The sequence below is a fragment of the Bombina bombina genome, chromosome 8, assembly GCF_027579735.1.
Source record: "Bombina bombina isolate aBomBom1 chromosome 8, aBomBom1.pri, whole genome shotgun sequence".
Lineage (NCBI taxonomy): Eukaryota > Metazoa > Chordata > Amphibia > Anura > Bombinatoridae > Bombina > Bombina bombina.
Window position 1 is genome coordinate 169,688,280 of NC_069506.1, and position 24,393 is coordinate 169,712,672.

The window sequence follows — 24,393 nt, forward strand, 5'->3', positions numbered from 1 at the left end:
GCAAAATTTTGCTCTACGATCACTATTTTGCTGTTATCGCCGGGTTTGTAAAAAACCGTAATACCAGCGCTGTCTGTAAGTGAGGGGTGAGCATAAACTGCTCATTAGCACCGCATAGCCTCTAACGCAAAACTCGTAATCTAGGCAATAGAATTTGACGGTAGATAAGAACCAAAAAGGCTCATCAAGTCTGCCCATATAACATGTTACTTTTTCTCTAGGATAGCCTTATGCATCTCCCAGGCATTTTTGAATTCCTTTACAGTCTTCGTGTTTACCACCTCAAATGGAAGCTTATTCCATGAATCCACCACCCTTTCTGTAAAAAAAAAAAGCTTCCTCAAATTTCCCCTTAATCTGCTACCCTCTAACTTTAGATTGTGACCCATTGTTTTGGCATTTTTTGTGTGGAAAATGCTTTCAGCTTCTACTTTATTATGTCCCTTCATATATTTGAAGGCTTCTATCATGTCAACTCTTTCCCGTCTATTCTCTAATCTAAACTATATATATTTAGATCATAGAGTCTTTCTTTGTACATTTTACATTTCAGACAATGTAACATTTTAGTAGCCCTCTTTCTGGTCTCCAGAACTGTACACAGTATTCCAGATTTGGCCTAACTAATGATCTGTAAAGTGGCATAAGAACCTTGCTATTTCTGCAACTAGTACCTCTCCCAATGCAACCAAGTATTCGACTGGCCTTACTGGCTGCACTGCTGCATTGTGTACCAAATGTTAAATCAGCTGAAATAATAATTCCCAAGTTCCTCTATTCTTTAGGTACAGTAAGTAATGTACCTTTGAGACTATGGGGCCGAATTATCAAGGTCCGAATGGAGCTTGATGCCTCTTGTTTCTGGCGAGCCCGAAGGCTCGCCGGAAACAGAAGTTATAAAGCAGCGGTCTAAAGACCACTACTCTATAACTTGTCCACCTGCTCTGAGGCCGCGGACCGAAATCAACCCAATCGAATATGATCGGTTGATTGACACCCCCTGCTAGCGGTCCCTATAATTGGCCTTTGGGTTATATATCATCAAACATTTTCTGTATCACAGATGTATCAAACATAAATGAGATTTTATGTAGAGTAACATGTCCCTTGAAGAAAAACATTTCTTATAGCATTTGGAAATAAATCACTTTACATTTTGCAACATTAAGATCTTTATTAGTATAAATATGTAAGGTATTCTCTGACTTCATTTTGCTTGTCGTTTTTTGACGTACATCTGGTTGTTTTCTCAGGTATGCAATGGCTGTGTCCAATGGATCAGTAAATCTCAATGACGGCTTTCCAGTCATCAGGTGAGGGTTGATGCTAGCAACATTTAAAACTAAGAACAAAAAATCAGTTTAACAGAAAAAGAAATGTGGCTCAGGTTGATTAATAGGAATAGGTGAATGTGCTGAAAGTGTAATTCGTTTGGTAGAATGAATAGTCCTGTGGACATTAGTTTTGGACAATCAAATGTTTATAAGAATGAAAATCCATTAAAATTCCGTAATCCAATGTTATTTCTGTTTTTTGAATGTTACTTTCAGTTTAGAATGTTCATAAATAGATCGAATATCCACATTCAAAATTGTCTATTTTATCACAAAAACACATTATTAAGGTTGAGCATCCATGCTTTTCCTGACCTGTAGTTGGCAGATATTGTTTAGCTACATACATATGCTGCCCCTAATCAGATCTAATTAGGAGCATCAGAAATGGGAATGCATTGCACATAGGTGAATGACTGCAGGGGTAACTGATTTTTTTTAAAATGCTTTAGTGAAAGAGCTACACGCATAGACACACTACACACAGTACAAAAACATACACACACTACACATGTACATCACACACACACTACACACAGTACAAAAACATACACACACTACACATGTACATCACACACACACTACACACAGTACAAAAACATACACACACTACACATGTACATCACACACACACTACACATGTACATCACACACACACTACACATGTACATCACACACACACTACACATGTACATCACACACACACTACACATGTACATCACACACACACACTACACATGTACATCACACACACACTACACATGTACATTACACACACACTACACATGTACATCACACACACACTACACATGTACATCACACACACACTACACATGTACATTACACACACACTACACATGTACATTACACACACACTACACGTACATTACACACACACACTACACATGTACATTACACACACACTACACATGTACATCACACACTACACATGTACATCACACACTACACATGTACATTACACACACACTACACATGTACATCACACACTACACATGTACATCACACACACTACACATGTACATTACACACACACTACACATGTACATTACACACACACTACACATGTACATTACACACACACTACACATGTACATTACACACACACTACACGTACATTACACACACACACACTACACATGTACATTACACACACACTACACATGTACATCACACACTACACATGTACATCACACACTACACATGTACATTACACACACTACACATGTACATCACACACTACACATGTACATCACACACACTACACATGTACATTACACACACACTACACATGTACATTACACACACACTACACATGTACATCACACACACACTACACATGTACATCACACACACACTACATATGTACATCACACACACACACACATGTACATCACACATACACTACATATGTACACACATACACTACACATGTACATTACACACACACTACACATGCACATCACACACACATTACACATGCACATCACACACACACTACACATGTACATCACACACACACTACACATGTACATCACACACACACACTACACATGTACATCACACACACACTACACATGTACATCACACACACACTACACATGTACATCACACACACTACACATGTACATTACACACACACTACACATGTACATTACACACACACTACACATGTACATCACACATGTACATCACACATACACTACATATATACATCACACATACACTACATATGTACACACACACTACACATGTACATCACACACACACTACACATGTACATCACACACATTACACATGTACATTACACACACACTACACATGTACATCACACATACACTACATATATACATCACACATACACATGTACATTACACACACACTACACATGTACATCACACACACACTACACATGTACATCACACACACATTACACATGTACATCACACACACACACTACACATGTACATCACACACACACTACACATGTACATCACATGTACATCACACACACACTACACATGTACATCACACACACTACACATGTACATCACACACACACTACATATGTACATCACACACACACACACATGTACATCACACATACACTACATATGTACACACATACACTACACATGTACATTACACACACACTACACATGCACATCACACACACATTACACATGCACATCACACACACACTACACATGTACATCACACACACACTACACATGTACATCACACACACACACTACACATGTACATCACACACACACTACACATGTACATCACACACACACTACACATGTACATCACACACACTACACATGTACATTACACACACACTACACATGTACATTACACACACACTACACATGTACATCACACATGTACATCACACATACACTACATATATACATCACACATACACTACATATGTACACACACACTACACATGTACATCACACACACACTACACATGTACATCACACACATTACACATGTACATTACACACACACTACACATGTACATTACACACACACTACACATGTACATCACACATACACTACATATATACATCACACATACACATGTACATTACACACACACTACACATGTACATCACACACACACTACACATGTACATCACACACACATTACACATGTACATCACACACACACTACACATGTACATCACATGTACATCACACACACACTACACATGTACATCACACACACTACACATGTACATCACGCACACACTACATATGTACATCACACACTACACATGTACATCACACACACTACACATGTACATCACACACTACACATGTACATAACACACACACTACACATGTACATCACACACACACACACACACTACACATGTACATCACACACACACTACACATGTACATCACACACACACTACACATGTACATCACACACACTACACATGTACATCACACACTACACATGTACATCACACACACTACACATGTACATCACACACACACTACACATGTACATCACACACACACTACACATGTACATCACACACTACACATGTACATCACACACACTACACATGTACATCACACACAATACATTACACACACACTACACATGTACATCACACACACACTACACATGTACATCGCACACACACACTACACATGTACATCACACACACACTACACATGTACATCACACATACACTACATATATACATCACACATACACTACATATGTACACACATACACTACACATGTGCATTACACACACACTACACATGTACATCACACACACACACACACACTACACATGTACATCACACACACACACTACACATGTACATCACACACACACTACACATGTACATCGCACACACACACTACACATGTACATCACACACACACTACACATGTACATAACACATACACTACATATATACATCACACATACACTACATATGTACACACATACACTACACATGTGCATTACACACACACTACACATGTACATCACACACACACACACACTACACATGTACATCACACACACACTACACATGTACATCACACACACACTACACATGTACATCACACACACACTACATATGTACATCACACACTACACATGTACATCACACACACTACACATGTACATCACACACTACACATGTACATCACACACACTACACATGTACATCACACACACTACACATGTACATCACACACACACTACACATGTACATTACACACACACTACACATGTACATCACACACACTCTACACATGTACATCACACACACACTACACATGTACATCACACACACACTGCACATGTACATCACACACACTACACATGTACATTGCACACACACACTACACATGTACATTGCACACACACACTACACATGTACATCGCACACACACACTACACATGTACATCACACACACACACACACTACACATGTACATCACACATACACTACATATATACATCACACATACACTACATATGTACACACATACACTACACATGTGCATTACACACACACTACACATGTACATCACACACACACACTACACATGTACATCACACACACACACTACACATGTACATCCACAATTTCCCTATGGTATTCAGATTCAGAGGATGCATAAAACATATGTTAATGAGTTTATTCCCAATCAAATGTTAAATCACATGGCAACTCCTTAATAACCCCCACCCACCCCACACACACACCAAATTGTATTATATAATACAATGTCATAAATAGATCTTTGATGGGGTAGTTACATTTCTGAATTTCAATGCCGAACTTAGAATATCACGTGCATGTTCATGTAGGCCCACATAGAAGACTATGTTCTATATATATATATATATATATATATATATATATATATATATATATATAGAACATATATTCTATATATATCTGGTGTTCTTTTTTTGTAAAATATATATCTATACCTATATATACAATATTATATATATATATGCAGAACATTGGAATGTGAAATATTTACAGTAAATACACAGTGTAACAATTTTAATATAGCATAAATATGCTTTTTCATGTTTTTATCTACTTAACTGCAAAAGGCTCCAATGGGCTTATATATGTCTATATATGTATACATAGGTATTTATGTGTATACAGTATCTCACAAAAGTGAGTACACCCCTCACATTTTTGTAAATATTTTATTATATCTTTTCATGTGACAACACTGAAGAAATGACACTTTGTTACAATGTAAAGTAGTGAGTGTACAGCCTATATAACAGTGTAAATTTGCTGTCCCCTTAAAATAACTCAACACACAGTCATTAATGTCTAAACTGTTGGCAACAAGTGAGTACACCCCTAAGTGAAAATGTCCAAATTGGGCCTGAAGTGTCAATATTTTGTGGGGCCACCATTTTTTTCCAGCATTGCCTTAACCCTATGGAGTTCACCAGAGCTTCACAGGTTGCCAGTGCCACTGGAGTCCTCTTCCACTCCTCCATGACGACATCACGGAGCTGGTGGATGTTAGAGACCTTGCGCTCCCCCACCTTCCATTTGAGGATGCCCCACAGATGAAGACATGCTTGGCCTGTCAATCACCTTTACCCTCAGCTTCTTTAGCAAGGCAGTGGTCGTCTTGGAGGTGTGTATGGGGTCATTATCATGTTTGAATAGTGCCCTGTGGCTCAGTCTCCGAAGGGAGGGGATCATGCTCTGCTTCAGTATGTCCCAGTACATGTTGCCATTCATGGTTCCCTCAATGAACTGTAGCTCCCCAGTGCCAGAAGCACTCATGCAGGCCCAGACCATGACACTCTCACCACCATGCTTGACTGTAGGCAAGACACACTTGTCTTTGTACTCCTCACCTGGTTGCCGCCACACACGCTTAACACCATCTGAACCAAATAAGTTTATCTTGGTCTCATCGGACCACAGGACATGGTTCCAGTAATCCATGTCCTTAGTCTGCTTGTCTTCAGAAAACTGTTTGTGGGCTTTCTTGTGCATCATCTTTAGAAGAGGCTTCCTTCTGGGACGACAGCCATGCAGACCAATTTGATGCAATGTGCGGCGTATGGTCTGAGTACTGACAGACTGCACCCCACCCCTTCAAACTCTGCAGCAATGCTGGCAACACTCATACATCTATTTCCCAAAGACAACCTCTGGATATGACACTGAGCATGTGTACTCAACTTCTTTGGTCGACCGCGGAGAGGCCTGTTCTGAGTGGAACCTGTCCTGTGAAACCGCTTTATGGTCTTGCCCACTGTGCTCCAGCTCAGTTTCAGGGTCTTGGCAATCTTCTTATAGCCTAGGCCATCTTTATGTAGAGCAACAACTCTTTTTTTCAGATCCTCAGAGAGTTCTTTGCCATGAGGTGCCATGTTGAACTTCCAATCAACAGTATTAGAGAGTGTGAGACTGATAACACCAAATTTAACACACCTACTCCCCATTCACATCTGAGACCTTGTAACACTAACAAGTCACATGACACCGGGGAGGTAAAATGGCTAATTGGGCCCAATTTGGACATTTCCACTTAGGGGTGTACTCACTTTTGTTGCCAATGGTTTAGACATTAATGGCTGTGTGTTGAGTTATTTTGAGGGGACAGCAAATTTACACTTTTATACAGGCGGTACACTCACTACTTTTACATTGTAGCAAAGTGTAATTTCTTCAGTGTTGTCACATGAAAAGATATAATAAAATATTTACAAAAATGTGAGGGGTGTACTCACTTTTGTGAGATACTGTGTGTGTATATATATATATATATATATATATATATATATATATATATATATATATATATATATCTATATATATATATATACAGTCATATGCAAAAGTTTAGGCACCCCTGACAATTTCCATGATTATCATTTATAAATAATTGAGTGTTTGGGTCAGAAATTTCATTTTTATCTATCAAATAACTGAAGGACACAGTAATATTTCAGTAGTGAAATGAGGTTTATTGGATTAACAGAAAATGTGCAATATGCATCAAAACAAAATTAGACAGGTGCAGACATGTGGGCATCCTTGTCATTTTGCTGATTTGAATACCTGTAACTACCTAGCACTGATTAATTGGAACACACAATTGGTTTGGTGAGCCCATTAAGCCTTGAACTTCATAGACAGGTGCATCCAATCATGAGAAAAGGTATTTAAGGTGGCCAATTGCAAGTTGTTGTTCTCTTTGACTCTCCTCTAAAGAGTGAGAACATGGGGGCCTCAAAACAACTCTCAAATGAACTGAAAACAAAGATTGTTCAACATTATGGTTTAGGGGAAGGCTACAAAAAGCTATCGCAGAGATTTAACCCCGTAATGACAACAGTACTTTTCCATTTTCTGTCCGTTTGGGACAAAGGCTATTTTTACATTTTTGCGGTGTTTGTGTTTAGCTGTAATTTTCCTCTTACTCATTTACATATTATATACCGTTTTTCTCGCCATTAAATGGACTTTCTAAAGATACCATTATTTTCATCATATCTTATAATTTACTATAACAAATTATAAAATATGAGGAAAAAATGGAAAAAGAAAAAAACCCTTTTTTTAACTTTTAGCCCCAAAATCTGTTACACATCTACAACAACCAAAAAACACCCATGCTAAATAGTTTCTAAATTTTGTCCTGAGTTTAGAAATATCCAATGTTTACATGTTCTTTGTTTTTTTTGCAAGTTATAGGGCCATAAATACAAGTAACACTTTGCTATTTCCAAACCACTTTTTTTCAAAATTAGCGCTAGTTACATTGGGACACTGATATCTTTCAGGAATCCCTGAATATCCCTTGACATGTGTATATATATATATATATATATATATATATGGGACAGAAAGCGAAAAAAGTGGTAGAAGGCGCTAGACTGAGGGGGTGGAAAAGAGATATAGGAGAAAATCTAATCTCAATCTAGAAGGTAGAATCCCCCGGGAGCAAAAAACCAACCATATAGCAGCTATCCCTTGGTGAGCAGAGAAGCAATTGTGCTGGCCGAGAAGAACAGGGAATCCCCGGCTGGCACAGTGCTTATCCCCCTGTGTAAATATGTATCTGAAGAGGCTATGATAAGGGATATGATAGCGCTGGTTGTTAGGAGACAATGTAAAACACAATTAATATGTGTGACTAGATGCCAATTATAATACAGAATACACAGCAAATCAAACACAATGTTAAAAAAACACTATAAAATAGAGTGGAGAGTTGAATACAAAATGTCCCAAATACTGGAGAACTTATATGTTGTATATATACAGTGGTAGAATTCGAGACTTGGGATGTGGGTGAAATGCACACTTACAGAAATGAACCTCAATCGTATGAGGTAAGGAAACAGCACATCAGGGAGTCACTCTTAGTAGGCTTGGCCCCTTAGGGTATAGGGGAAACTTCCAAACAATAGGCTTGTCTTTTTCCCTTCTGCTTTCCCGGGTGTATGTGAAACTTCAGGGAGTTGGAGCCTTTTTCCTCGGCCTCTTTTGGTATGGGTCCTCTCAGGATGGTAGTGTAAACGATATTTAGAAGCTCTCAGTTTAGCTATGTTGAAAAGGTAGCTGGAAAGCCCACTGCAAGTGTGAAATAAGACAACCCCCCTCCTCCTTCTTTTGCATATGAAAAGACCAGGGGTCTTTTCATATGCAAAAGAAGGAGGAGGGGGGTTGTCTTATTTCACACTTGCAGTGGGCTTTCCAGCTACCTTTTCAACATAGCTAAACTGAGAGCTTCTAAATATCGTTTACACTACCATCCTGAGAGGACCCATACCAAAAGAGGCCGAGGAAAAAGGCTCCAACTCCCTGAAGTTTCACATACACCCGGGAAAGCAGAAGGGAAAAAGACAAGCCTATTGTTTGGAAGTTTCCCCTATACCCTAAGGGGCCAAGCCTACTAAGAGTGACTCCCTGATGTGCTGTTTCCTTACCTCATACGATTGAGGTTCATTTCTGTAAGTGTGCATTTCACCCACATCCCAAGTCTCGAATTCTACCACTGTATATATACAACATATAAGTTCTCCAGTATTTGGGACATTTTGTATTCAACTCTCCACTCTATTTTATAGTGTTTTTTTAACATTGTGTTTGATTTGCTGTGTATTCTGTATTATAATTGGCATCTAGTCACACATATTAATTGTGTTTTACATTGTCTCCTAACAACCAGCGCTATCATATCCCTTATCATAGCCTCTTCAGATACATATATATATATATATATATATATATATATATATATATATATATATATATATATATATATATATATATATATATATATATATATATATATATATTTTTAGAAGACATCCCAAAGTATTGATCTAGGCCCATTTTGTTATATTTCATGCCACCATTTCACCGCCAAATGCGATCAAATACAAAAAATCGTTCACTTTTTCACAAATTTTTTCACAAACTTTCGGTTTCTCACTGAAATTATTTACAAACAGCTTGTGCAATTATGGCATAAATGGTTGTAAATGCTTCTCTGGGATCCTCTTTGTTCAGAAATAGCAGACATATATGACTTTGGCGTTGCTTTTTGGTAATTAGAAGGCAGCTAAATGCCACTGCGCACATACGTGTATTATGCCCAGCAGTGAAGGGGTTAATTAGGGAGCTTGTAGGGAGCTTTTTGGGGTAATTTTAGCTTTAGTGTAGTAAACAACCGAAAGTATTGATCTAGGCCCATTTTGGTATATTTCATGCCACCATTTTACCGCCAAATACGTTCAAATAAAATAAAACTTTACATTTTTCACAATTTTAGGTTTCTCACTGAAATTATTTACAAACAGCTTGTGCAATTATGGCACAAATAGTTGTAAATGCTTCTCTGGGATCCCCTTTGTTCAGAAATATCAGACTTATATGGCTTTGGCGTTGCTTTTTGATAATTAGAAGGCCGCTAAATGCAGCTGTGCATCACACGTGTAGTATGGCTAGCAGTAAAGGGGTTAATTAGGTAGCTTGTAGGGAGCTTGCAGGGTTAATTTTAGCTTTAGTGTAGAGATCAGCCTCCCACCTGAAACATCAGACCCCCTGATCCCTCCCAAACAGCTCTTTTCCCTCCCCCACCCCACAATTGTTCCCGCCATCTTAAGTACTGGCAGAAAGTCTGCCAGTACTAAAATAAAAGGTATATTTGGGTTTTTGGTTTGTTTTTTTAAGCATAATTACATATGCTGCTGTGTAGAATCCCCCCTTAGCCCCCAACCTCACGGATCCCCCATCAAAAATTTCTCCCAATTTTTAATTAAATGTTTCTGTAGTGTAGCAGTTCCCACCCGCTCCCGCCCCGTGCACGTGCCCGCCGCCGCCCCGTGCACGCGTGCGCGTCCGTGCACCTCTTGACACTCCCGCCTCCGATCCCGCCCCCCTCCACATCACAGGCCCATTGCAGGCCGCCCACCCATGACCCGCCTCCCTTCTTTGCAAACCAACCACCCACCAACCAAAAATGCTCCGGTGCATCGGAGGCTTGTAAAGGGGTATTGCAGGATGCCTCCATATCAAGGCATCAATGCAATACCCTCAGAGCTGCTGGAAGCGATCGCTTCCAGCACTCTGTTAGACAACTGACGTACCAGGTACGTCTATTGTCATTAACTGCTTGTTAATGCATGACGTACCTGGTACGTCAGTTGTCATTAAGGGGTTAAGCTGTCTGTGGGGGTTAAGCTGTCTGTGTCCACTGTGAGGAACATAGTAAGGAAATTGAAGACTACAGGCACAGTTCTTGTTAAGGCCAGAAGTAGCAGGCCAAGTAAAATATTGGAGATGCAAAGGCAAAGGATGGTGAGAACGGTCAAAAACAGCCCACAGATCACCTCCAAAGACCTACAACATCATCTTGCTGCAGATGGTGTCACTGTGCATTGTTCAACAATTCAGCGCACTTTGCACAAGGAGAAGCTGTATGGGAGAGTGATGCGGAAGAAGCCTTTTCTGCACACACATCACAAACAGAGTCGCTTGAGGTATGCAAGCGCACATTTGGATAAGTCAACTTCATTTTGGAAGAAGGTGCTGTGGACTGATGAAACAAAGATTGAGTTATTTGGTTATAACAAGGGAATTTATGCATGGCGGCAAAATAACAGCGTTCCAAGACAAACACTTGCTACCCACAGTAAAATTTGGTGGATGTTACATCATGCTGTGGTGCTGTGTGGCCAGTGCCGGTACTGGGAATCTTGTTAAAGTTGAGGGTCGCATGGATTACAATTAATATCAGCATATACTTGAGAATAATGTTGAGGAATCAGTCACAAAGTTGAAGTTACGCCGGGGCTGGATATTTTAACAAGACAACGACCCAAAACATTGCTCAAAATCTACTCTGTCATTTATGTAGAGGAACAAGTACAATGTTCTGGAATGGCCATCCCAGTCCCCAGACTTAAATATCATTGAAAATCTGTGGGGTGAATTGAAGCGGGCTGTCCATGCTCAGCAACCATCAAACCTAACTGAACTGGAGATGTTTTGCAAGGAGGAATGGTCCAAAATACCTTCATCCAGAATCCAGACACTCGTTACAGGTTATAGGAAGCGTCTAGAGGCTGTTATTTCTGCTAAAGGAGGCTTTACTAAATATTGATGCAATATTTCTGTTGGGGTGCCCAAATTTATGCACCTGTCTAATTTCGTTTTGATGCATATTGCGCATATTCTGTTAATCCAATAAACCTCATTTCACTACTGAAATATTACTGTGTCCTTCAGTTATTTGATAGATCAAAATGAAATTGCTGATCCAAACACCCAATTATTTATAAATGAAAATCATGGAAATTGTCAGGGGTGCCTAAACTTTTGCATACGACTGTATATATATATATATATATATATATATATACATACAGTACATACATATATATATATATACATATATATATATATATATATTTATATATATATACAGTGGATATAAAAAGTCTAAACACCCCTGCTAAAATGTCAGGTTTCAGTGATGTTAAAAAAAATGAGACAAAGATAAATCATTTCAGAACTTTTTCCACCTTTAATGTGACCTATAAACTGTACAACTGAAAAACAAACTGAAATCTTTTAGGTAAAGGGAAATAAAAATAAAAAAACTAAAATAATATGGTTGTATAAGTGTGAACACCCTTTTATAACTGGGGATGTAGCTGTGTTCAGAATTAAGCAATCACATTCAAAATCATGTTTAATAGGAGTCAGTACACACCTGTCATCATTTAAAATGCCTCTGATTAACCCCAAATAAAGTTCAGCTGTTCTAGTAGGTCTTTCCTGACATTTTGTTAGTCGCATCCTACAGCAAAAGCCATGGTCCGCAGAGAGCTTCTAAAGCATGAGAGGGATCTCATTGTTTAAAGGTATCAGTCAGGAGAATGGTACAAAAGTATTTCCAAGGCATTAGATATACAGTATATATATATATATATATATATATATATATATAGTGTATATATATATACATATATATATATTTATACATATACATCTTTTTAGATATGTATATGTATTTATGTCTATGTTAAAGCCCTTTGACTGCCTTTTTTTCCTAACACCTGAGACCTCATATATTTGAGCCCTTATAACTTTTGTGAGCAATATTTTTTTTAAATAATTTTTATTAGATTTGTGTTATTATGAGTGCAACAGTACTTAATGTATTTTTTATGTGTTTTGTGAATCTTTTTAGTTTTGTGAAACAGTTAACAAGAGTTCTGAAGTTGCAGTAATCATTATAGCGTAACTCTCGATTGCGCTCAAGCGTTCAGTTTCAACTCGTAATACCAACAGTAACCCTAACAACCTTTGATAAATCACTTATCGCTCGGGCGCAAACATTTGCGTTCCACTCGTAATCTGGCCCTTAATGTTTGATTGGGAACTTAAACACTCGCAATAAAGTGTGTATGTTGAATTAGATAGATAGATCATTAGTGACCAAGCGCCTGAGATGCATGATACGTGTCTGATGTGGAGGGTTACTTTTCATCCTTACTGCTTCACGTTTCCTGAGGATTCTGAGTGCCAGGACTCATGTTTATACTTAGATAGATAGATGATTGATAGATAGATAGAGATGTACAAACTTAGTAACCATTGCTTTTAAAATTGCATGAGATGTAAGTAGTTAATAACGATATTTTCTCTCTCTTGGACAGCACTTGTGGATCATATCCACCCCAAAGTTGTATATTTGGACAAGTCCTTAACGTTGGGGCATTTCTCGGTAAGCACTATAAGCATTTTATATTTGCTAAAGGCAATTTCACTTAGACGTGACATTTATGGGGGATTTTTCGCAAAGGGCTAGATGATCTAAAGCTTGCCAGATCAGACGTGGTTTTTCTCACCAACTCTCGCAGGGGCTGCCCTGGTGGAATGATCGTAAAAAAAGGGGCAAGATCGATAGGGATACTTTGCTCATAGAGTGAAGTTAGCAGTGAGCAGGCGGCGCACTTTCAAAATGAAGTCCTGCAGCCAATATAAATCACATTACACTGCTTTCTGCGTATAGCATCTTAAATTTGCCTATATTTTCGTATGCATGTGTTTTTCTGTTAGGGTATTAAGAATTTAGGGCTCCATTTTTTAAGCAGCGGATACTGCTTCGGAGGCCCATCGTTTCAGGCTTTTAGGTGACGGATTGAAATCATCCCGATTCGAGCCGATCGGGATGATTCACAGCCCCTACTAGGGGTTGAATGGCCGCCAGTGAGCAGGGGCGGCATTGCACAAGCATTTCCCCAGAAATGCTTGTGTAGTGTTAAATAGCTTTCTGCATTTAGCGATGTTGAGTGGACATGATTCTCTATAGGGAATAATGTCCGCTCGACATATGATAAATCTATCCCTTGGAATGTTTTAAGAAATGCTCACCACCTTTTAGTTGGAGAGAAAAACTGTGAGATCTCTGTAATGCAAAAATCTTTTTCAGAATTATGCTGGGATTAGAGAGACAGTTTCATATACTCCCATATGGAACACCCATGGCATATTTAATATGATTTATTCCTGTGTAAATTACTTACAAATTTGACATTTTTGGTAAAAGAACTTTGTTACGATTTTTGAGGCACCTTAACAATACAATTTTTCCCTGATTATTTTTGTGTGAATGATTAAATTATTTGTTTTGTATGATGTTCAAAATACAAATTTTATTGTGCACTTTTCATATGAAAATGCAGTATACGCCCCTTAGCGAGACACCCTGTTTTCAGGATAAAATGTTGCTTTAGATCATTCCACCAGGGAAATAGAAGGACAGGCGATCATTCTTTAATAATCTCGCCAGCCCAGAGAGCTTTCAATCATCAAGCCCATTAAATAGGAAACCTGTGTAGGAATCACTCATATGTTATATATAATGGTAAATAATAGTACGCAAGCTGCAATATTGCTGGAAATATACCCAAATAAATATATATTTACGTACAAATATACATATTTATGCCAGTTAAACATAAGGGTAACAGATCTAATTCAAGCTACTGCAGTGCAATTAATGCCAGCAATATTCTCATGTTGCCATAGCTATAACACGGCCTCAATGGACACAATGTTGACTTAACATCAATATCATGGGATGATACCACTAGGAATTCAAAGTTATGCAGCCATCGCTGGCATCCAAGGAGTTAACACTAACCTGAAGTATACTATCACAATACCACCACTTACCTGTCAGAGAGATGAACCATTTTAGTTTAGTAACAATCTCATGAGTTCTTGATATTGCAAGTGGGACATTAGGGACAAATAACACACCATATGTACTGCATTGCATATATCACAAAATATGTATCACTAGACTAAGATCTCTTCTTCCACTGTGGGCTAGATTACGAGTGTAGTGTTTCCGCTAGAAATAATTTGAAAGTAAAAAATGTTCGCACAAGCGCTAGGATGCACGCAAAAAGCCAAATTTTGAATATTGCAACCGAGTTAACGTATTTCCCTATAGACTTCAAAGGAGTGTGAAAAAAACCTAACACTCAACAAGTCCGCAAACCCAATCACATTTTCTCAAGTGCACTAGCCCAACATTTAATATTAATATTTCACATTCCAATGTTCTTCACATGTTCTCTTTATTCATAAATACATATATATATATTCATAAATACATATATATATATATATATATATATATAAAATGTTTTTTGGTAAAATCTATCTATCTATATATCTATATACAAATATATGATTATAAATAGGTATTGATATATATATAAAAAAATATGTGTTTGTAAATATATAGAACATATTCCCAAATGTAAAGAACATTGGAATCTGAAATATTTATATTAAATACATAGTTAAAACCTTAATTAAATATGAATATTGCATAAATATTATGTTTCATGCATATTCTCAGCTACTTGACAGCAAAGGGCTCCAATGCACTTATATATGTTAAAGCTCTTTGCAGCCCTTTTTTCCCCAAATACCTTATCTTTGAGCCCTTATACCTTTTTATTAATTTAAAAAAAATATAATTTATTTACAGTGTTTATATGAGTGTAACTGTACTTTTACATGTATTTATCTTGTGTTTTATGCAACTTTCTTTCTCTTCCCCTACCCTTTATGCAAGCTCTGCAGTCACGCTAACCTGAACGTGTTTACGTTCAACTTGTAATACATGCGTTCGTTTTGTTGTGCGAAAAAAGCAAAGAAATACCCCATATCGCTTGTGCGCTACAGTAAACATATGTGATTGGATAGGATTGGGATGATTTCACTCTGCCACATTTTAGGTGGCGGAGGGTTTAAGAAGCAGCAGTTTTAAGATTAGCCGCACGTGAGCAGGGGGACGGCATTGCACAAGCAACGAGGCCAGGCAGACAGATTCACATTAGCGAGCCTTTTCTGTCCAACCATTAATAAATGGGCCACTAGATCTTTTTAGCATAAATATTTTCTATATTCCTTAACTAGCATCTCCGGCTCATTCGCGCAAGCCTAAAATACTGGTGCTCCGAGGCAGCTTGATAAAAGGGGCTCATAGTATTATAATTTCTATCTGTACAATGTTTGATGTTTCTCCATCTTATTCAGTCAGTTGCTGAAAAGGGGAAACTCTGTTTGTTTGTGAGTTCACAAAGTAACCACCATAAGGGGCCGAATTATCAAGCTCCGAATGGTGCTCGATGCCCCTGTATCCGCGCGAGCTTTCAGGCTCGCCGGAAACAGTAGTTATGAAGAAGCGGTCTAAAGACTGCTGCTCCATAAATTGTCTGCCTGCTCTGAGGCTGCGGTCTTCAATCCGCCTGATCCTATACGATCGGGTTGATTGACACCCCCTGCTAGAGGCAGATTGGCCGCAAATCTGCAGCTGGCTGCATTACACAAGCAGTTCACAAGAACTGCTTGTGCAATGATAAATGCTGACAGCGTATGCTGTCTGCATTTATCAATGTGCGGCGGACATGATACGCTACATCGTATCAAGTCCGCTCGCACTTTGGTAAATTGGCCCCTAAAACCTCAATTTTTTTAAAATATTTTTAGCAAAGTATCTGACTGATTTTGGTGCATAGTTATTTGCTGTGAAAAAGGAACAATGTCTTTAGGGGCATTGGCATACTATTAGTCTATTTAACAATAAACTGTGTGTCTTAACATTTTTCCATTGTAAAATGAATTAAAATGATACATTATGAAAATTTAATTCTTTGAAATATAATTATCTACAAACAAACAAGTGTGTACAAATAAAACAGAGATGAGATCAGTAGGGAACTGTACGATGTGTAGTTGCAAGAAAAGTTTTTGGGGACCCTTTGGAATCACCTGGATTTCTGCATTGATTACTCAATAATAAAATGTAATACATCTTCATCATCTCACTGGAGCCCTACTTTGCACTTCCACTTGTGCATTAACTTTGCTAAATGGAGGCATTTTGCACATGCTCATATAACAAGTTTAAGTTAAAAGTGTGCAAAAAGTTTAACATTGAATATTGCGACTGTGTGAACATATTTTCCCATAGACTTCAATGGAGCGTGCAGACTGCAAAACAAAACCTTATCCATGTTTATTTAAGTTTTCTAAACCTGACAAGAATTATGAATATTTCACATTCCAATGTTCTTCACATAGAACATACTCCCCTATGTGAAGAACATTGGAATTTGAAATATTTACAGTACATACATACTTAAACACTTTATTAAATATGAATATTGCATAAATATGATTTTTCATGTTTTGAGGCGTTTGACTGCAAAGGGATCCAGTGCACACACATATATATATATATATATATATATAAATATTTCCATATATGTATACATATGTATTTATGTGTTTATATGTGTATATATGTCTGTAAATACTTATTTACACATATAAATACATACATACATATGTACACACATATAAATACACATACAGCGGCCAATTTAACAAATGTCTTGCGGACCTGATCCGACAGTGCGGATCAGGTCCGCAAGACATCGCTGAATGCGGAGAGCAATACTGTATATACATTAGGGGTGGGCGAATGTGTAAATTTCCAAATTGGAATGTTAGAACGAATGTTGTTACTGAAATTCAAATTATAAATCTGAATGTTGATAAGAACGAATATTCTTAAAAATTCTATAATCGAATGCTATTTACAGTTTTCGAATGTCACTTTCGAATTCGAATGTTTATAATTATATCGAATGTCCACATTCGAAATTTCGAATTTAACATTCTATTTAACAAATACTATTCAGAAGTTCAATAGTTCATGTGGTAGGGAGCGAATCTAGTAAATTGATACATAATAGATACAAATATCAATTTGAATGTTTCTATATAGAATATTGCATAATTCGAATATTACATTTAAAGAAAGCATTAGAAATACTATTACAAACATATAAATTCAAATTTTTCTAAACAAATATTTTCGAATGTAATTGTAAAATTCAAAACCGAACATTCGAAAATCGATTCGAATGAACATGTTAAAATTCGTTTAATTTTTCGAATGTTGCGAAACATTCACCCATCCTTAATATACATACATCTTTAGACATGTATATGTATGTATCTCTATGTTAAAGCCATCTGCAGGCCTTTTTCTTTCTAACACCTGAGACCTCATATCTTTGAGTCCGTATAACATTTTAATGCAATATTAATATGAATGTAACTTTACTGTTAAATATATTTTTGATGTGTTTTGTTCAACTTTTTTGTCTCCCGTAACAATTAACCAGAGCTTTGAAATCACAATAACCCGACGCACGTTAAATTCTATTGCGCTCAAGCGAACACGTTTACTTTCAACTCATAGGGGTAGATTTATCAAGCAGCGGATGCTGCTTTCTACACCCATCGTTTTAGGTCCGCCTGAAACGTAAGTTAAGAAGCAGCGGTCATAAGACCGCTGCTCCTTAATTTGTCCACCACCTTCTAGGTGGCGGACTGAAATCATCCTAATACGATACGATCAGGATGATTGCTCACCCCCCTGCTAGCGGCCGGTGAGCAGGGGGCGGCATTGCACAACCATTTCACAAGATAATTCCAAGAGGTTCACAAACTTTTTCAAGCAATTGTATTTGTATTTTACAAATCTGAAAAAAAAAGTAAATTTTATCCTGTTTTTATATCTTAAAGTAAGCATTAACGTACCCTGCATTTTCTCACCCATTAGCTGTGTGGATTCTAGTAATGAGATTTCAGCAAATCAGAGACTATGGTTGCCACTCTCATTTGAACTCAGTAAGTTTGGCAATAGGGTGTTTTTGTGCCTTGGGGACATCTCTAGTAGCGAACTTTCAGGTGAGTTTTGTTTGTTCATATCCCTTTAGTATTTTGTCCATGTCTGATGTCTATAGTTATTTTCCAGAACCAAACAACCCCATATTAACATCCTTGTTTTGCTACTAATCATACGGGAAAGAATATTAGGGCTCCACATACTTTTATTTGAAAAAGCAGAACAAAAAAATGTGTTTTGGGGATTCCTGGTGGGTGTGCAGACAAGAAAATGAATAATGTTTGTGCATACAATAACCATAACTGTATAAGCACCATTAATGCTTTTAAAATGTTGATCTGTGGCACATATGAGCTAGGGAGTTGTTACTAGTGTAGTCTATTTTATTTTAAAGTGATTGTAAAGTTTAATAAATTAAAGCCCTGTATCTAAAAATACTGTTAAAAAGCAGAGGCACTTTAGTTCATTAAACTTACAGTGACGCTTTTAAAAAAAAATACTCACCTTTTCGTTACTGTAAACAGACCACCCTCATCTTATTCTGTATTTTGCATATGGATGACAAATCTGGCTTCCTCTAATCATTGCGTGTTCCACGAGCTGGACGCCAATGGGAGTACGCCACGATTGGAGGAAGCCGGATTTGTCTTCAATCTACAAAATACAGAAGAAGATGAGGGTGGAGGATCACTGGTCTGTTTACAGTAAGAAAAAGGTAAGAATTTGTTTTTTAAAAAGAGTCAGTATAAAGTTTAATGAGTTAAAATGCCTCGGTTTTTAAGAGTATTTTTAGCTACCGGGCTTTAATTCGTTAAACTTTACAATCATTTTAAAGAAGGACATGATCTTTGTTATTACAGGCATCATCATTAGATTAGATTAATATGTGAAAACTTACACATAAGAAAAAATACTCTCTTGTGCTTACACTATTTTAAAGATCTGACATAAACAACTTCCATTTATGCAATAGGGAATGACCCACTAAACTATAAATAAAGGGCTAGATTACTAGTGAAGCGCAATTGTTTGCACATGAGTGTTCAGGGGTTTATCATGAGGATTTGCACTCCATGGGCTTACCACTTGTGTTATAAGTTGAGCGTAAACGCAATCGCTTGAACGCAATCACAATTTACGATCTTTACCGCAACTTCAGAGCTCTGGTTAACTGTTTTGTGAAACATAAAAAGTTGCATAAAACACATAAAAAATTCATACATTACAGTTACACTCATATTAACACAGTCTAATAAAAATTATTTTAAAAAAAATATTGCACACAAAAGTTATAAGGGCTCAAAGATATGAGATCTCGGGTGTTAGAAAAAATCCGGCAAAGGGCTTTAACATTGAGATACATACATATACATGACTAAATATAGTCCATTGAGATACATACATATACATGACTAAAGATAGTCTATTGAGATACATACATATACATGACTAAAGATAGTCTATTGAGATACATACATATACATGACTAAAGATAGTCCATTGAGATACATACATATACATGACTAAAGATAGTCTATTGAGATACATACATATACATGACTAAAGATAGTCCATTGAGATACATAAATATACATGACTAAAGATAGTCTATTGAGATACATACATATACATGACTAAAGATAGTCTATTGAGATACATACATATACATGACTACAGATAGTCCATTGAGATACATACATATACATGACTAAAGATAGTCCATTGAGATACATAAATATACATGACTAAAGATAGTCTATTGAGATACATACATATACATGACTAAAGATAGTCTATTGAGATACATACATATACATGACTAAAGATAGTCTATTGAGATACATACATATACATGACTAAAGATAGTCTATTGAGATACATACATATACATGACTACAGATAGTCCATTGAGATACATACATATACATGACTACAGATAGTCCATTGAGATACATACATATACATGACTAAAGATAGTCCATTGAGATACATACATATACATGACTAAAGATAGTCCATTGAGATACATACATATACATGACTAAAGATAGTCCATTGAGATACATAAATATACATGACTAAAGATAGTCTATTGAGATACATACATATACATGACTAAAGATAGTCTATTGAGATACATACATATACATGACTAAAGATAGAGGGAATTCCAGGGGTATGATGGGAGGGGAATTTCACCTTTACCATTTCCAGTCCATAAACACTGTATTGTGAAGTATAAAGTTTTGTGGCTGCGTTTTGCTAGTCAAAGCTGAAAATGTCTTCTTTTTATTTTTCGTAAATTTTTCTTTTAAATATGGTGTATTTAATGAGTTTTAGTGTGTTGTGGGCATTTTTGAAGGCATTTTTGCAATGTTGGTATGATATCCTTCCCAGCGGTACTCATTTTATGCAGCTGATCTCGCAAATCATACACTGTCTGAAAAAAGGGTACGGTTGGGGTCAATTTGTGAACGCTTAGGGTACAACTGCTCTGGTTGTACCCTCAATGGCTCATAGCATCAAGATAACTCTTACAAATAAAGCAAATTTATTAACTTAAATTTCAAATATTTTTTTTTTTAAATTCTATAAAATAAACAGGAGAAGTTTATTAAAACAATAAAATAAAATTGTAATACGTAATACGCCATAGCGCCATCTTAACATAGTGTAACACAACTCCATCTATTGGTAGAAGGTTCATCACCAAAATGTGTACTGGGGAAATAGACTCATATGCATATATTTTGCATAGGATAACAATTCAATGTATGGTTGTGAGTTATATCTCTTGTCCTCCCCCTTCCTTTTGTTTGAGATATATTTTTTTATTATGTTTTCTATATGTTTAATGTGGCATGTGTTGTTAGAGTCTAGTACAGAGTGAAATAACACATTCTGAGTAGCTCCTTTTGGAACTGTTTGTTTTGCTTGGTTCTTTCAAGAATTCCAGTCTAAGAACCTGCATATTGGCTACACTTACCCAAATTATCAAACTTCAGTCGGGCTATTTTTTTTTATACTTACTGAACAAGAACATAGTAGGTGAATGGATATGTGAACATTATATCATAAATTTCATGGAACAGCATATTTAATATACTGTGTTGAGTACAAATTTGCCATCATGAGGTACAAATGGCTTGTCAATGGGGCAGTACCCTTGAAAGGCCATTTTTGCACCATTTTTAAGGGTACATTATGGTACCATAGCATTGAGGTCCAATTTAGTCACCAAAGGTACATATTTGCCTTTGAAACTTACAATCTGCAAAGGTACCAATATGTACCTATGTTAAAGGGTACAGCGGGTGTACCTTTGAGTCTGCTGCCCCAGTGACAAGCTGTTGTACCCCTAAAGGTACCATTTTTGCAAATTTTTTCTGACAGTGTAGCTGTGATGAGGAGGCGGGTACAAATCTCTTTAAATTATGCCGTTTTCAAGTTACTAATATTGCAACAAGTTTTTTTCCTCATGATATTGGCTTCACAAATCTTTTTTACTGAATTTAGTCCAATATATAACTGACTCACAGCCAGTCCAAACATGACTCACTCTATTTTCTCACTGTCCACTTTCTCTCTTTCTGCTACCTCATCTCTGCTAAGTTATTTCAGTCTCAGACATTTATCTGCTAGCTTAACTGTAGAGGTACCACAGTAATATACCTCTTTTTCACAAGCAGCCCTATAGTGTGAGAGAGCTGCAAGAACATACCACATATATCTTTTATTCATACCACATATATCTTTTATTCATACCACATATATTTTTTATTCATACCAGGACATCAAGCTTCATAAAAGCAATTTATTTACTCAGGTAAAATCACTCAGGATAAGGGAACAATTGCAAAAACACGAAGCTGACTCTATCACCAAACACGGCGTTCACAGACAGCTGCAGAGTGTAAATTTAAAAGTCCCAACCCTCCTTGTGTCATCAGAGTCCCAATGGTCCAATCAGATCCGACGTACGTTTCACCGGTCGTAGACCGCCTTTTCAAGGATATCCAGGTGTCCCACGTTGCTTCCTTTATAATCCAAGATTCTTTCCCATTCTCTCTTCTTAATTGTCCATTTAGTTACAAAGAGTTAACTAAATTGGACCATTGGGACTCTGATGTCACAAGGAGGATTGGGACTTTTAAATTTACACTCTGCAGCTGTCTGTGAACGCCTTGTTTGGTGATTCTACAGTCAGCTTTGTGTTTTGCAATTGTTCCCTTATCCTGAGTGATTTTACCTGAGTAAATAAATTGCTTTTATGAAGCTTCATGTCCCTCGATCCATCTATATCTAAATACATGAGCCGTTTTACTGAGAGCTAAGTTATAGCTCCCAAGAGTGTGAGTAGATACATCCACCTCATTTATAGAATCTGTGTATACAGGACCTCACTATTTGTTGTTGTTTTCCTTTCTTCCAAGGACTTTAACTTCTGGATTCCTAAAGATTGCATACCCTTACCAGTGCTTTATCACATTTTTTTCTTTATAGAGAAATATTTACTTTAAATAAAAATAACATATTCCTGTATTTGAAGAACATTGGAAAGTGAAATATTTACAGTAAATACACAGTAAACCACATACATATACACACACCCATTTAAATATATATATAAATTAAAGTGTGTGTGTATATGTATATATGTGTATATATATATATATATATATATATATATATATATATAAATTAAAGTGTGTGTGTGTGTGTGTATGTATATATGTGTATATATATATA

General features: G+C 36.9%; 1 protein-coding gene across 1 annotated transcript in view; it reads left to right on the forward strand.

The window, feature by feature from the left end:
• LOC128638909 (modulator of macroautophagy TMEM150B-like) overlaps positions 1-24,393 on the forward strand; it is a 38,931-nt gene that overhangs the window by 9,774 nt on the left and 4,764 nt on the right. The window contains exons 3-5 of the mRNA XM_053691038.1: positions 1,254-1,313; positions 14,078-14,145; positions 19,579-19,706. Coding sequence (XP_053547013.1) covers positions 1,254-1,313; positions 14,078-14,145; positions 19,579-19,706 — 256 coding nt within the window. The remainder of the gene's footprint in view (positions 1-1,253; positions 1,314-14,077; positions 14,146-19,578; positions 19,707-24,393) is intronic.